Source organism: Amyelois transitella, chromosome 15 (assembly GCF_032362555.1).
Source record: "Amyelois transitella isolate CPQ chromosome 15, ilAmyTran1.1, whole genome shotgun sequence".
Classification (NCBI taxonomy): Eukaryota; Metazoa; Arthropoda; class Insecta; order Lepidoptera; family Pyralidae; genus Amyelois; species Amyelois transitella.
In genome coordinates, this window is record NC_083518.1 from 1,690,913 (window position 1) to 1,708,515 (window position 17,603).

The 17,603-nt window shown below is 36.2% G+C and overlaps 2 protein-coding genes across 2 annotated transcripts in view; one reads left to right on the forward strand and one right to left on the reverse strand.

The window, feature by feature from the left end:
• Positions 1–317: 317 nt before the first annotated feature.
• The window catches only part of LOC106140944 (transmembrane protein 151B), a 67,328-nt gene continuing 50,042 nt past the window's right edge, over positions 318–17,603 (reverse strand). The window contains exons 3-8 of the mRNA XM_060948316.1: positions 16,808–17,011; positions 11,586–11,670; positions 7,111–7,276; positions 5,896–6,019; positions 5,242–5,362; positions 318–1,757 (exon numbers count right to left, since the gene is read on the reverse strand). Coding sequence (XP_060804299.1) covers positions 879–1,757; positions 5,242–5,362; positions 5,896–6,019; positions 7,111–7,276; positions 11,586–11,670; positions 16,808–17,011 — 1,579 coding nt within the window. The 3' untranslated portion in view covers positions 318–878. The remainder of the gene's footprint in view (positions 1,758–5,241; positions 5,363–5,895; positions 6,020–7,110; positions 7,277–11,585; positions 11,671–16,807; positions 17,012–17,603) is intronic.
• Positions 2,563–5,111, forward strand: LOC132902567 (uncharacterized). The gene is made up of 2 exons (XM_060948322.1): positions 2,563–4,109; positions 5,105–5,111. The coding sequence occupies exons 1-2, from the start codon at positions 2,563–2,565 to the stop codon at positions 5,109–5,111; spliced, it is 1,554 nt and encodes a 517-aa protein (XP_060804305.1).

Genomic DNA, 17,603 nt, shown 5'->3' on the forward strand with positions numbered 1-17,603 from the left:
ACCAGTAGTATTTATAAATAGTATAATATATTCATGACTATTCTGAATGTAGTTAGTTACTTTTTGAATTTAGAATAAAAGGGTTGTACACACATCACATACGAAAATAATAAATGAAAAGGTGTATTCAGGGCAATTTTCCAGAGAGTTTAACGCTAGGAGGAATAAATAGATATATCCGCCTATTGTACTTTACAAATTGTAAAAGTTACAATAAAACATATATAAATTATTATACAATCTGTTCTCGCTATTTATAAACAGTTCTCACTTTGCAAGGACAGCATGAAAGGAACAAGCTTCGAAAAGATTTCCCAACTAATCGAAAAAAGAAGATTTTACTTCGTGTAAACCGGCCTGCATGACAATAAGTCGCTTTAATTTTTTTATTCGGTTGGCTTTGGGCAAAACAAAAAAGAAATATTATTTAATTTCCCAAGACCCAAGACGTAAAATAATGAATTGTTCAAATTTCCTTACTTTATATTCTGTAAAGTAGCAACAAATTAAATTACGACGACTAATTTCAGAGCAGTCATGACGCTTAATGAATACTATTTGTATCATAATTAATACCTATGGAACCATTACATTTATGCCTTAACCTTTATCGAATACTAGTAATTGCGCAAGCTCATCTTCAGAACATTTAAACAATTCCAAAGCGTGTAAATGTTATATTAAAAACAATATCAGTTCATGGCCTTCGGAACAGCCACGCGACTATAGCACTTAATTACTTTATTGCACCATAAACTACTAACACCATAGCTGAATGTGGGCTATCAGTCTTTCAAGACTGCTGGCTCTGTCTACCCCGCAATGGACATAGACGTGATTATATGAATGAATGCACCATAAAAGTCATCGCCACTTCGCTATAGTGGAGTCTCATCCCCAGATTCAGTATAAGGCAGCCTAACCACCTTAGCTCCCGACAAAACTCCAACTCCTTCTAAACATGACCTTCTATTTGCTAACACGTCTCTAAGGAACGCCCTTCTTGGTCCAGCTAAGTCCGTACCAGTTATGGACCTAGTCAATTTCCTTAGTGCTGGAAGCCTTAAAGCTTCTTCGTAGGAAGGCGGCTCATCAGTCGGAGTAGTCTGGGCTCGACCACCAAAAGGATCACGGGAACAGGTAGGTGATAACTCACTAGAATAATAAAGAGTATTTTCACCTTCTCTTCTATTCGCGTCAGGCATCGGTTGGTAATTGACTGGATTTGGAGTTCTAAATTCTTCTAAAATCTGCCTGGCACTTCTTGCCGTAGTAAGAACACCTGCCCACGATCTTCTGTTCTGCTGTTTGGCTTCATTATTTCTTACACTAGTTGAGATGCTGTTACTGGAATGGGTGCCAGCTATTGTGACTCTTGGTCTTCGCGTGGGTTCATCGAAAGATGCGGCTTTAATATTGGGTCGAGGTCTTGGTTCTATGTCTACTTGGACGCCAGTTTCAGTGGGTTCTTCTCTCAATGCGGCGTCGATGCGCATTGCTTCCGAATAGGATGGCACTAAGGCACAGTTGCCTCTGATGGCGGCGAAGAGTTCTAGGCTATCAACTGTTGATGCGTGAGAGAGGGGGAGGGTTCTGGATGGACGGGGAACTGAACAGAGGACGGCAGTTTGCTCGTCGGCGAGAGCCCACGCGTAGTTGGTGGCGGTCACCGGCGGCAGGGTGTCTGACAAGTGGGTGTCAAGATCCAGCTGTCTGCTGGGGTCTAACTCGTAGTTCGTACCGAATATTTTGGTTATCTGCAACAAATGTTCAAAATTCAAAAAAAATTCAAAATTCAAAATTTTTTATTCATTATTATAGGATATTATTATATCGCTTAATAATTGTCGTATGGTTTAACAACTTGGTTGACGTCAAATAAATTACTTAAAAACTAAGTTTACTGCCGCTTCCAAGGCGTCAGTGCAGAAGAAGCGGTAACAAACTGCACTGCAGCATTTTCTTCAACAACGTCAACTTCACAATATTAAATTATACTTAGAATAGAATGTGGACGGGAGAATACATTGTTCACGGGAGATTTATATATTTATGAGATTTAATATTGAAAAAAGAAAAATATATATATATGTGGGAGAAGTTTTGTTTTTATTTAAATCCTTTTTGTTAGCTAACCTTATTTTTACGTTGGTAACATTAAGATATAGAATAGTGAGTCTGTGGTACGATGTAAGACGTTATAAGATGTGTTTTTAAGAAGTCCAATAAAATAAGAAGATTTACGATATAATTCCGCACTGTTTTACTTTTATTCCCACAACTTTTTTGGGGGCTCGTCCGGGATATAAAAAAAAAACAGTGTGAAGAAATTGAAGACGAAGTGATAAAAAACGAAAACTGAAGCTGTGTTATTTTATAGAAGTAACGGCCATTTTGATTTTATGAAGACGTTCTGTTTTACCGACGCAGTGCTATTTTCCCGATACTGTCACTGATCCCTATATTCAATAAGTAGGTACTGTGGACACTGAACTGAAGTTGTTTACGAAGTCATTGACATTTTATTATTTTGAATAGTTAATCTCTTTACAACACATCAAAATGCCGCCGAAGAAGGATGTAAAGGATAATATGGAAGAACATGAGTCTCGTGATGACTCACCGAAAATATCCTTCAGAGACATCGAACAATCGATGACGACATTTAGCGGAGACGATACTTACCCGATTTCAACATGGTTCGACGAGTTTGAAGATGTTGCGCAGTTGATGGACTGGTCGGAAACTGAAAAGTTGATTTATGCTAAAAGATTACTAACCGGAACCGCTAAACTATTTCTACGATCACTCGGAAGTGTACGGGATTATAAGAACCTGAAACAACAGCTTGATGAAGAATTTGGCGCTAAGTTGAACAGTGCCGCTATACATAAGAAACTTAGCTCAAGAAAAATGAAAAAAGATGAAACTTACCAGCAATACTTTCTTCATATGAAAGAATGTGCACTCCATGGAAACATTGAAGATGCAGCACTTATGGAATATGTCATTGATGGCATTGAGGATACTGAAACGAATAAAGCAATTTTGTATGGTGCATCGAACCTTAAAGAATTTAGAAAAAAGTTAGACATTTATAAAACTATGAAAGAAAAATGTCAGAACCAGTCTAGCCCGTTGTCTACTCAACCAATGAAGAACAAGACTATGAAGAGATGTTTTAAATGTGGAGACCTTGATCACCAAGCACCTGCATGCACAAAAGGTATTAAATGTTTTAGGTGCAATGAATTTGGCCACAAAGGAACAGAATGTAATGACTCACCTAAGAAAGTGCTGAATATTCAAAATGGTAAAACCAACATTAAGATTGATGAAGAAGATAAAGAAGTTAAAATTCCATACAAGAGAATTAGAGTTAATAATTTTGAAAAGATAGCACTAATAGATACCGGAAGCGATGTTAATTTAATGAGAATATCTGAAGTTATGAAAGTTATTAAAGATGAATCTAATTATGACAAAGATACTATTACAGAACTTACTGGGATAGCAGGAAAACGACTACACACGGAAGGACTTTTGAGCGCTAAAGTTGTGATTGATGATTATTATACCGATTTTAAATTTTATGTTGTACAAGATAACTGTATACCTGTTAGCATTATCCTTGGAAATCCTCTTCTTAAAGAATTTGAAGTCAAGTTTACTGCAAAGGGCGTTTATCTAGAAAAAAATCCTTGCATGACACGAATTGTTAAAGAAAATCATGCTATTTATAAAGATCATAACCCTGAAAATAAAGCAATTGCTAAAAAGATTAATAAAATATTTGAAGAATATAAGAATGCAGAAAAGAAGAAAGAAAGTAATATTGATATAAAATTAGTACTTACCGATGAAGATCCTATCCGTCAGAGTCCACGTCCATTACCTCCACTAGAAAGAACATTACATAAGAAAGACTTACTTGTAGCTCGTTGGGCTTCGCTCCTGGAAGAGTACAGTAATGAAATAGAACTTAATAATGCTGACGCATTAATTAGAAATCCAGTGTGCACAATGCATACAAAGATTGCTGCCCGTCAGAAGAAAGTACCAAATGCACATTTTGGAACTACTAAGATTGAAGAACCTGTTAATAGAGAGTATTTTATAGAAAACCTGAAAGAAAAGATGAAAAAAGTTATTAATAATTCTGGGTCAAAGATGAAGGTTGGAAACAAAGAATTTATGAAATTTATAGATGAAGAAGAATTAAAGATTTATAATAAGAAAAGAAATGAGTTAAGGCTGCATGCTGAAGAACCAATACAGAAAATTCAAAAAGAAAATATAAGAAATTATTACAGAAATAGAAAGAAGCTTATCGCTTATATGGATGGTGATTGGGTTGCTAAAAAGGAAAGTCTTTTTATTACCTATACAACAAGCTTTGCTGATTTGAAGCCATGGATCGACAATGACACTTGTTCATCTGGGTCAGATGAATGTGCAGGACGGCCGTGTGGGAGAAGTTTTGTTTTTATTTAAATCCTTTTTGTTAGCTAACCTTATTTTTACGTTGGTAACATTAAGATATAGAATAGTGAGTCTGTGGTACGATGTAAGACGTTATAAGATGTGTTTTTAAGAAGTCCAATAAAATAAGAAGATTTACGATATAATTCCGCACTGTTTTACTTTTATTCCCACATATATATATATATATTTTATGGATTGCCAATTTTAAAAAGATTTATGTACAGAGTGTACTGAAATTTTGATTTAAGTTCAAATTAAACTACAATTAATTACGAGGTTCCTGTGCCAAGCTCGAGCCAGATGTTTTTATCATTAAGGTAATCATCAGTCCTATAATAAGCCTTCTCACAAAGTACTTTCTTTACATACTCTTTGAATTTTCGGTTGGGCATATCAAGAACAGACTCCGGCAACCTATTATAAAATCGTATACAGTTCCCCATAAATGATTTACTGACTTTGCTAAGCCTATGAAAATGTTCCTTTTTATAAAGCAGTCAGTGGCTTAGGAGTATAGTTTGTGTAATAATGTCTCATAGAAGAAACAGGTATGTTACTTTCCGAGATAAAATTAATATGTGAGTGATCAGAAAAACTTTAAGTAATACTTAATTTTCAGTTCCTAATGCCAAAGACAGGCAGACGTTGAATAAATAAATAACTCCTTTCTTCCCCTTTGTTCATACCCAATTAATCCAAGCTCTCTTCTGCACTTACGAGTATAGGCGGAATAAGACTTTTGTTTTTCAAACTCACCGTATAGTGGACATAAGCTGTGTTACACTCGATGAGGATGCGAAGAGGCCAGGACAAAAGCAGACATGACAACGTCCAGAACAGCAGCTGGGAGGAATACCACGGACATCCACCGGCCTCTCTGGAACAAAATCACGGCATACAGATTCTGCACATTTTTCCATAATCAAGTTCAATGAGCTGTTGAACTCTGGGCTAAGTAGAGAAATATGTAGTTAATTAAACCATGGACGCCGGACTTAGATTTCACTTCGAAATCAATTAGTGTTGTAAGCCTACAAGTTGATATCCTACAGTAATCTTCAGATTTTCTTAAGAGAAATCTTCCCAGACTTTTTACGTCACTACAAATGTGTGTGGCTAATTTTGGCACAATCCATTTTTTGTTTTCCAAATTTTACCTATCGATAGATACTTCATTCACCTTTTTCTTGCGTAGGTTTGTTATAAGATTTGTAAATAATGCAAAATGAATATAAAAATTAATAAGTAACCGTTTGTGAGTTTGTATGTTTAATCTACGAAGATACAGAACAGATTTAAAAAAAATCATCGTGAGAAAGCTACGTTATTCGAGATTGCTACAGGTATTTCAGTAATATTAGTGAATAAAGATAAGTATGAATAGATGAGCTTTTAACAATGGTAAGTTACCTGTAAGCCACCATGTACTCCTTGAAGGAGCTGACTCCGATGAGGTCCAGACCTTCCCGCATCTCCATAAAATCGTCGAAACGCTCGTGTTCTGCAAAGAACCTCGACCGCTGATCTTCAAACTCTGAAACAAGTTACAAATTGAATTATATGTTCTATGGAATTTTAAGTACAATCGTATTTCAATTTATTAATTTCAATTCATCTTTTATTTATTTATATACACATACATACATACATATGGTCACGTCTATATCCCTTGCGGGTTAGACAGAGCCAACAGTCTTGAAAAGACTGAATGGCCACGTTCAGCTATTTGGCTTAACGATAGAATTTATTTATATTTATATCATTACAGAAAATACAAATGTATAGCACGATTGGCGGACTTAATGCTAGAAGCATTATCTACCAGTCAACCATTGGATCTGACAGAGAATTTTATGTGGGGTCAAACTAAATTAAATATATTTATACCTACACAAAATATAAAATGAAATAATTCGCATATAAATACATAAAAAAACTACAATAAATAAACAATATACATAAATAAATAGGTGCAGCGATTGCCGAAATAAGTGAAAAGGCTTATAGGTATTATAGCGGGAGCGATGATTGTGCAGTTTTTATCATGATCCAATTTTGTCTACGTTATAAGGTGCAGAGGTAAATTGGAGCAGCTTTGTGTTTAAACAGGCTCACCCAATTCCGAATCATGGTCAAAAGAGTTTCTCTTCGGAGGGGTGAGGATGTGATCAGGACTAACTACAGGGGTAACTCGGCCGCTACTGTCTTTAGTATACCTACTTACCACTGTCCCGTCAAAAGAATAAAGATTTTCAACATACGAGTAACACATATTTTCCACTCTACTCGTTCTGATGAAGAATTCTTTCATCTATAATGATGAAGAAGGTGACAGAGGTTTACTTACAATGCCGTGTGGTTCCCGGCAAAAAAAAAAAACAAAAAAGAATAGGACCACTCCATCTCTTTCCCATGGATGTCGTAAAAGGCGACTAAGGGATAGGCTTATAAACTTGGGATTCTTCTTTTAAGCGAGAGGCTAGCAACCTGTCACTATTTCAATCTCAATTCTTTCACTAAGCCAAACAGCTGAGCGTGGCCTGTCAGTCTTTTCAAGACTGGTGGCTCTGTTTACCCCGCTAGGGATATAGACGTGATCATATGTATGTATGTATGTGTACTTACCACTGGCTGCTTCGATGTTAGCAAACGCGAACCCCTTGCTGAAGCGGACCTTGGTGATGGGGGTCTTGGTGTCCAGCACCAGGTTCCTGGAGGCGTCACGCTGTCCACAACACGCATGCGCGAAGGAAGTACTGGCGCTGTGTGTGTTTACACGCTCGTAGTATACCTTAGGGAATAAAACATATGAAAGGCTTAATTTATTGTAGAAAATGTTTGTTGGGATGTGTTCTTATGTGCAAGTAGGTAAGCCACTGAAGTATGTAAATATTTGGTGCCTTGTGGTTCCCGGCACCAATACAAAAAAGAATAGGACCACTCCATCTCTTTCCCCTGGATGTCGTAAAAGGCGACTATGGATAGGCTTACAAACTTGGGATTCTTTTTTGAGGCGATGGGCTAGCAACCTGTCACTATTTGGATATCAATACTATCAATAAGCTAAATAGCTGAACGTGGCCGATCAGTCTTTTCAAGACTGTTGGCTCTGTCTACCCCACAAGGGATATAGACGTGACCATATGTATGTATGTATGTAAATAAGGGTGAGTCTTTTAGGTATGTAGGTGAGCGCTAAGGAAACGATGTTGTTAGTTAACAGTCACCTTCTTCCTCCTGGCTTTAGTCCCGGTTGCGTCCTCACCACTCTGGAGAGGAGCCTGGGGAAACCCTTTGACCATGGATTGGATGAGTCAGATTTTTACACGAAGTGACTCCCATCTGACCTCCGAAACTTTTGCAGGGGAAGTAACCCGTATTGGATCCATGGTTGTTTGTTAGATGTCGTATATTGTAGTAAATTAAATATTATGTGTATGTAAAATTGGCATGACGCGCATGCAAGCACTTAGTAGGCAGATTTCATAAAGAAGTAATAAATGTCGGTTTTGCCCGTATAAAGTTCTTGAAGCTGTACATTATTTGACCTACACCGTACACCAAAATATTCTTAACAATTACTAAATTGTTGAAAATTATTGATTGCTCTTAAATAAAGGGTTAAAAAATTAAAAAAATTGAATAACTCTAAGGTTACAATATAATTAACAATGACATAAATTGATACTACTGTAGTCTTGTGGTTATATTCTACACAAAACTCACATAAAAGCTCATATTATAAATTCATACAGGCTTGAAACTTTCCAAAGAAAATACAGTAATTCAGTTAAACAAATGGAATTGAATTTGAATAAATTGTTACGACACTTAGTGTCGAATTACAAGGTTTCTAGTTAGTAAAAACTCTATTTAATATCGTCTTAAAGAAAAGTCATACCTTGTTTCTATAAGTTCAAACTTTAATTAATATAATTTTAAGATTTTTTCTAATAACACTTAAAAGTGCATTGCGGTCTGCCTTTTATATGTCATTTTTTTAGACTGTGGTGTGCCGTGTGGTTCCTGAACGTGGCCATTCAGACTTTTCAAGACTGTTGGCTCTGTCTACCCCGCAAGGAATACAGACGTGACCAATGACATAAATTGAATCGACTTAAGCCTTGTGGTTATATTCTACACAAAACTCATATGAAAGCTCATATATAATCCTACATGCTTGAAACTTTCCAGAACACATACAGTAATTCAGTTAAACATACTAGCTGTGTTTCCAGGAGTCGAGCGAGCTAATTCGATTGCCCCGGCTCGATGAGACTACATTCTCTATTCACAGTGAACACTGTTTGTTTATCTGTTTGTGCAATGTGAGAGCAGGAATTGGATTTGAATAAATTATTTACAGTGACGAATTACAGGGTTTCATACATACATACATATGGTCACGTCTATATCCCTTGCGGGGTAGACAGAGCTAACAGTCTTGAATAGATTGAAAGGCCACGTTCAGCTATTTGGCTTAATGATAGAATTGAGATTCAAATATTGTTAAAGTTGATCTTGGTTTGATTTTGGGAAATTGACGGTGGGACTTTATGATGATAAAAGTAAAACTGCACTTGCTTAAATATAACACTGAACTGTAATAACTGATTAAGGTAGTTTGACAATACAATTAAGATCTATTGATGAACTTAACTAATATGAACTACAATGGACTGATATTTCATAACAAATATGCTTTTTTGAACAACATCTGACTTGACATTCTATTTTGGTTTTTCTTTTTTTCTAAGTGGCCAGTATCAGTCATGAATGTTTCAACAAATAGTGACATATGTAGGTTACTAGCCCATCGCCTAAAAAATAATTTCAAGTTTGTAAGCCTATCCCTTAGTCACCTTTTACGACATCCATTTTATTTATACAAAAAACAGGTACAGGGTATCATTTTATCTTATTGCTAAGACTACAAAGAGATGTGCGATGTGAATACGCAGATTTCTCTGAGTTCTTAGATTTACCTGCAAAAGTTGCTGAAGTCAGATGGGAGTCGCTACGTGTAAAAACCTGACTCACCCAATTCAAGATCCATGGTCAAAAGCATACCCTGGGCGCCTCTCCAGAGTGGTGAGGATGCAATCGGCACTAAAGCCAGGAGGAAGAAGAATAATAATAGAAACTGTATATTAACACCATGTGTAAAACAGTAAGTTATTTATATATTTTAGTTGACCACAAATCCCACGATAAGAGTTACATAATTTATAAAAAAGCAGATACTCCGATAAAAAAAACAAATAAGTATAAACAAGTAAATATAAGTAGCGAGTTCTGTGTCAAAAAAAAAATAAACATTTAAAAGAGGAACTTGACGAATAAATAAAAATTAAATAAACTTGAAAAATACCACTGAAAACGCTGAATGGATTTACACAGCCGTCGTGTTTTTGGTATACCACTTTTTGTTAGCTTCCAATAGTTTGTAAAAAAAAAAACATTTTTCGAGGGTACTAGGGCCGTAGTGTTAGCGTAACTTTTTATGTTTTCGCGTAGAGCGAGTGTTTACAAGCTTTTACATATTTCGCATACAACAATAACTGCTGTAATTAATTTTATTCATATTGCACTTATTAGTTCCCAAAAAAGTGTTCAATTATCAGGTTTCTTTTTTGTGTCTTTTAGGTATGCAGTCAACCCGGTTCCAAGTTTTACCTTTCACGACCCAAAGGTTGCCTGGAAGAGATTGCTTAGCGATAAGTCCTTTGCTTAACTTATTCATAATGTATGTTTCAACTACATTTGCATTTTTTTATGGGCAATAAAGATAATTTGTATTGTATAAAATATCAAAACATGTAAAAAAAACCGCAATCCTTGTGTGTGTTTAAAGTTAACTAACACTACACCCAATAAATAATACTCAGATTTATTAAGATATTATCTTTTTTTTTTTACAGGAGAAATAGTTTTTTGTCACTTAGTTATACGTAAATCTCTACATTGGCAAAAGTTAATCGCAATTAAGTTCCTCATTTTTAATCGAAAAAGCTAAAATAATAATGCCCGTGACACTACTATAAAGTTGAATTTTAATAAGTCCTTTAAAAATTATCATTCCTGTTTAATTTTCATCTTTAACTTTATAAAAAAAATTTATATAATTGTATAACTTTTACCAGAGAGAAAAATTTTTGTACCTACGCAATTTTCGTTCGCGGGAAATTCATTCATAACCTTCAGTAGCGCGCTCTAGGAACAAATAGGTACTCTAAACCGTTACGCCCTCAGAAACTCATGAAAGGCTGCAATAGACCGAGCCTTGGTATTTGAACTCCGCTCAATGGCATTGAAAACCGTGTATGAAGTATTGGTATACTACGGTATGCTCCCTAACCGTGTGGTTTTCAGAGTTGATTTTGTTTTAATACTTTTTTATTATTACTCAATTCTTTTGTTTTAGTGTGGAAGAACGTAATACGTAATTAATTGCAAAAGCTCTAACAATTATGTGATTTCCATGTTGAGTGGGTAAAATAATAAAAAATGACATTTGGATAGAAAAGTTTAACATGTAGCTATACCTATATGTATTTAGTTTATTCCGCCGCTTGCAGTGTAGTTTGTTCCGCCGCTTCTTCTACACATGCGCTTTGGAAGCGGTAGTAGTTATAATTAGATTTAAGTGATGTGACGTCAATAAGTGATACCTTGTATCCAATTTTGAAAATAAATCTATTCTATTCTATTTATTTAGCACTCTGTTTCTCCCCCTCCACGAGTTCCCAGTTGCACCCTCCCCCATTATGCTTCAGGGTCTGAGGATTCCTTTTTGACTTTTCTCTTTCCACTTAGTCTGGTCTAATGCGTCCATTTTAATGTCTTCTACGTGGCCAGTGTACCTACTAGTAGTAGTGGTATTTAGACTTTGTTTGCTGTAAAAGTTCACTGACTATCTTTCAATCTCTTTTCAACCCCTTCTCTGCCATTTTGAAATAAAAAAATTGCCTTTATTCTTTCTCAGGGTAAACTGTCATCAAAATTAGTTTATTGGTTAAGGCGTAAGAGTGCACCAGACAGACAGACAAGTGACATTTGCATTTAAAAATTTATTAACGTAATCATCTATTCTCACATACCTGTGTAGTTGTATAGGCGTCACCGTTCCTGTACCTCGTGACCTGCCGCTTCCTCCGCACGTAGTGATAACATATCGCCTTCCACCTGTACGGAAAACATTATCCTTTATCCACATCCACATCCACATCCACACTAATAATAAAGAGGAAAGATTTGTATTTTTGTATGTTTGTGTGGAATTAACTCAAAAACTACTGGTCCGATTTTGATAAAATTTGGCACAGATATAGAATAGACCTTCAAAACTGACATAGGCATAAATTTGTTTTTACTCTTTGTTTATTTCAAAAAAAAACACAAAAATATGTCCACCCGTGCGAAGCCGGGGCGGGCCGCTAGTTACCAATAAACCGTGTGGTTCCCGGCACCAATACAAAAAAGAATAGGACCACTCCATCTCTTTCCCATGGATGTCGTAAAAGGCGACTAAGGGATGGGCTTACAAACTTGGGATTCTTTTCTAGGCGATGGGCTAGCAACCTGTCACTATTTGAATCTCAATTCTATCATTGAGCCAAATAGCAGAACGTGGCCATTCAGTTTTTTCAAGACTGTTGGCTCTGTCTACCCCGCAAGGGATATAGAAGTGACCAAATGTATGTATGTACCAATAAACATGTCATTGAGCATCACTAGCAACTTATCAATAAAGTTTTCAAAATCGGTCGGTATGGTTCGGTCTGATATCAAAATGAAGCAATCCTTTTGCGTTTGATTCGATGGCCTCTGTGGCGCAGCGGTATTGCGTTTTATTGTGATACTTCAGCACCCGGGTTTGAATACCGGCTTGGCCATGAGAAATGAACTTTCTCTGATTGGCCTGGGTCTTGGATGTTTTTCTATATAAGTATTTATTAATATAGGTTAGTATCTCGTAACACAAGTCTCGTATTTACTTCGAGGCTAACTTTATCAGTTTAATCTGTCCCGTATATTTTTATTTATTTTTTTAGTGGACTTTTCAAATGTACATATTTTAGGAAGTATTCAGTTAAATGCCAAATTACAAATCTCTGGATCAAGCAGTTTGAGCTGTGCGTTGATATTTCAGTCAATTATTCAGTCAGTCAATATTTATGTAAAGGATTTCGTTTTTTTTTTCCCGAAACACGGAATCCTAAAAGCAATCTGGCAACTTCATTATACCGTGTAACTAATTCATGACATTCATTAAGGTGTGAGCTAACCAACAATAAAAAACATCATCGTTTTAAATTATCCGTCTATACATCTTATGGTCACTAATAATAGTTGTGGCAAAATAATTGGTTTTAATAAAATACCTACCTACACAGTATCAATCTATGTGCGTAAATGTGAGGTGCATAAATGTAGAAAAAAAGGCAGATGTAGTGTGGCTGTAAAAAAGTGAAGTATCGAAATGGCGATATTGTAATCATGTGTAAGTAATAGAAAATGAGATAATCTATGTCGCATCTGTGACGTTTACGACAGTCGGCCGCCATTAAGCGGGCAATGTGTGAGTGAGGCGCATATATATATATACTTTTGGTGCTTCATTTTGCCTATTAGTAAAACACCGGCGACCTCTTTTTCTCAGTCTATGGTGACGTGATTTAAAATTAAAAAGTAATTATCCAACTAGTGCGTCACAAACATGTTTGGCTTTTGTCACGTTGTAGCATTTCAAATCACCGTGTAAAAGACGTTTCGGAGTTTTAAAGCCGAGAATAAGTATTTAAGCATAGTGGCGACGGGTCCAAAGGGAACACGCAAAGAGTGCAGAGAGATGACAAAGAGTAAAAGGCGACTAAGGGATAGGCTTACAAACTTGGGATTCTTTTCTAGGCGATGGGCTAGCAACCTGTCACTATTTGAATCTCAATTCTATCATTAAGCCAAATAGCTGAATGTGGTCATTCAGTCTTTTCAAGTCTGTTGGCTCTGTCTACCCCACAAGGGATATAGACGTGACCATATGAATGAATGAAAAAAAGATGACAAAGAGAATCGAGTACCAAAAACGTACAAATAAGTCACAAACGGCAACGTTATAGCTATAATTATTTCGTTACGCTAACAGTTTGACCGCACCTTTACATAATGAATTCTGTCACGGCACCACGGTGTTATGGAGGCAGAGTGGGAAAACTTGCTGGGAATTAGGGTCAATATGGACACGCTATTAAAAGTTAGATGACCAGCGATTTTGCTACGGTTTGCAATATAGATGTGGCAACTGGACATCCATTTTAAAGCTGGTAATTTTTTCAAACTGACGATATTAAAAACCTTTTCATATCCCAATTACCAGGTGTAATTACCAAGGATAGGTTGTTCTGAAACAAAATATTAAGAAAACGTAACCCCAAATAAGTCTAAGACCGATTTCAGGGTGATATCGATACAAGTATCGCGTGTTTCGTGACAATAGGATTTTTTATAAATAAGTATCTACTGAATCGAAAAAAGAAAGCAAAATGTAGTCATCTTACAAATCCACTATTTTCAAAGAATCTTCATTTTACCGGTCCTATTCTATTCCTTGTAATACGAGACTTTGCTAAATTACTTCCAACTTTCCAGTCAAAAGCTCACACGACACGCAACTTACAGGAGTAAGTTTCTAAAGGGAACGTTGGTACCAAGCGATTAATTTACAAATGCAACCTACATTAATTCAGGTCAATGTTGGGTGTAACTATTATCGATTAAACTATTGTTTTTGTCGGGCGTCAAGTAGAATGGTGAAAAATACGACCCAGTCAGTTCTTCCATTTAGTTAGGTGCTTGAGGGTTAAGATAACTTGTTAGTAAGTACTCTTTTATCTTATATATGTATAAAATTATCGTGTCACAATGTTCCTTCCCGTACTCCTCCGAAACGGCTTGCCTTGACTGATTCTCATGAAATTTTGTGAGCATATTGAGTAGGTCTGAGAATCGGCTAACATCTATTTTTCATACCCCTTAGTGATAAGGGTTGTCCACCCTTAAATTTTTTTTTTAACTAGAAATTACTTATAAATTGTTTATATGGCAAAACTTAACAAACCTTTGCTTTAACATTTTCTTTCTCACGGATGACATACAAGGCGACTGAGGGAAAGCCTTGAGAGAATAAACTTGGGATTCCTTTTGAAGGCGATGGGCTAGCAACCTGTCACTATCTGAAACTCAAATCCATCGTTAAGCCATACAGCTGAATGTGGCCTGTCAGTCTTTTCAAGACTGTTAGTTGTTCATTTATAATTATCTATTAAGGTACTTTCCTTCCTGTTTATGGCACGTACAAAATAAGAGGTTCCCATAAATTTTTCGATAAAAATATTAAACAACTCTTTTAATGAATACATTAAGATTGTAAAAATAAAACTGTGTTTAAACCCACATGCTCATTTCGTAGTCCGTAGCACTGACATGATATTCAAAACCAGGAATTGAATTAAAATGCATGAAATTTCATGCTGCCCAGGAGATGTCGGCCATTCATATTTTTATGCGAGGTTTTAAATTCATCAAATGGTCGACTGTAAACAGGGTCGCCAACTATGTAAATCAGAAATCCTATTAGAGGAAATTGCCAACACAAAGTTCCTGGGACTTTTTGAATTATCTTTTTTTTTGGGTGTCGGCAGTAATTACTTTGCTATTGTAAAAAATCAGGCAAGTGTGAGTTGGCCTTAGATACGAGGGTTTCCATAATAGAAAACATTCGATATATCTTAAAACTTTAAATTTTGTGTTGATATTTTATATAAATTCTGTAAATTCTATATAGGTACTCAATTGCTTTTACAATTTTTAGTGCATAGTGTAAAAGTTCGACAGGTTTTTTTTTTTGGAAGTTAACAATGTACATAACCTCCATATCATTTACAAACACATGACCATCCAAATAGACCTAGGTAGTATACACTATGTCATAAATTAATAACCCTCAGTATGTACGTAGACTACTCTTTGTAATTTTATTTTTCAATAGGTTTCAATAATATTGTAAAATTAAGAAGCGATTCGTTAAACCTTGATACCTACGTTCCGTTGGCCAATAAATTTATTTACATATTTCGAACTTTTTCCGGGAGAATTACGGCAGAGTTGGCAACCCTAACTGTAAACCAGAAGTAACTTCGTTTTACTACGTCTATTTCACTTCATCCCGGCGGACTATAAAACACAATGAGATTTTGGATGAGAAATGCACCAGTTTTCCGTTTTGCCTGAGGTGTCAACTATTTGTTCAAAATGAATTTAACTGGGAATAAAAAAATCATATCACTTCTATTTAGTATTCGTAACTGTAAAATTTATAAAATTAACGTTGAAATCTGTCTTATTTACAAAATATAGTTAAAAATTATTAATTATAAAAAGAGTGAAAAAAGAACTCGTTATAATTTATAAATTGTGTAGTCCTTGTAAATTGTCACGTTGAATGGCAATGCTTTGACCTAAGAAGTTTCCAGCTTTCTGGTTACGGGATAGGTATCTCGATCAGACTCCTAGAAGTAAAATTAAAAAGCGTCTACCCCGCAAGAGATATAGACGTGACTATATGTATGTACGCCAAGTATAGTATAGCATGATAAACGCGATAGAAATGTCTGCATTTGTGACTCACTCATTTTCCGAGGTTAACCGACGGTCTTTTATTTTAAGGTCATGATTAAAAGAATGAAACAGAAGGGAACCCAAACTAACATCTTGGAAAACTACACAAAATATATCTATGTCTTATTAATTATTTACCCAAGAAAATGCCTTTCTTAACATTTTCCTGTCTCTAGAAATAAGTAGTGGCCTTGTTCTAACTTTAGTGTAATTTATTTTCTTACTTTTTCCTTGATGTACATATATACATACATTCATACATATAATCACGTCTATATCCCTAGCGGGGTAGACAGAGCCACCAGTCTTGAAAAGACTGATAGGCCACGCTCAGCTGTTTGGCTTAATGATAGAATTGAGATTCAAATAGTGACAGGTTGCTAGCCCATCGCCTAAAAGAGGAAACCCAAGTTTATAAGTCTATCCATTAGTCGCCTTTTACGGCATCCGTGGGAAAGTGATGGAGTGGTCCTATTCTTTTTTGTAATGGTGCCGGGAACCACACGGCACCTAAATATATAAATAAATAAAAGACAACCTGATCAAACCCTTCGAATGCCCTTACAAATCCTAGCATCAATTTAGGTCTTTACGCTTTTTCAGAATTTAACTGACTCAAGCGATCAAGCGATTCTACCAGACTCACCAGACCCTCGGAGTGGCTGTCCTCATGGCGTGAACCCTGGCATTCACGGCGGCCACGTCCACCCTCCTCGCCAGTTGAATCCTGGCTGTGCTGTGGTAGCATTCCACCAGGTAGACCAGGTATAATAGCATGACAAATGCAATCGGAATGTAGGCGTAGCCGACATCGCATGGTGACTGTCTCACTGTTCGCTTGATCGGCGTCCTGAGGAAGACAAAACTGTTTTAGATGTTAGTACTGCTTTTGTACTCTTTTTCTTCCATACATACATATAATCACGTCTATATCCCTTGCGGGGTAGACAGAGCCAACAGTCTTGTAAAGACTGATAGGCCACGTTCAGCTATTTGGCTTTAAGATTGAGATTCAAATAGTGACAGGTTGCTAGCCCATCGCCTAAAAGAAGAATCCCAAGTTTATAAGCCTACCCCTTAGTCGCCTTTTACGATATTGATGGGAAAGAGATGGAGTAGTCCTTTTCTTTTTTGTATTGGCGCCGGGAACCACACTATTTCTTCCACCTGGTAATTATCGTAATCACGAAAGCCTGGATGCACTTTTTGACCTTAATCGTGTCCTTTTATCGCGCGAAAAACTATCGCTGTCCCATTCCACGACGTAGTAAAAAGCGAAACAGCGAAACTTATTCGCGCCATAAAAACAGCGTGGCGCGTTTCATAGTAAGAAATGAGGGCTGATTTTCTTTTTGCTCTTGGTGCTGTAAAGAGTTTTTCTGTCTATCTTTTCTGAATTAAGTAAGTCGGGTTTTTAAAAAGCGGCTCCTGTCCGATCTCCG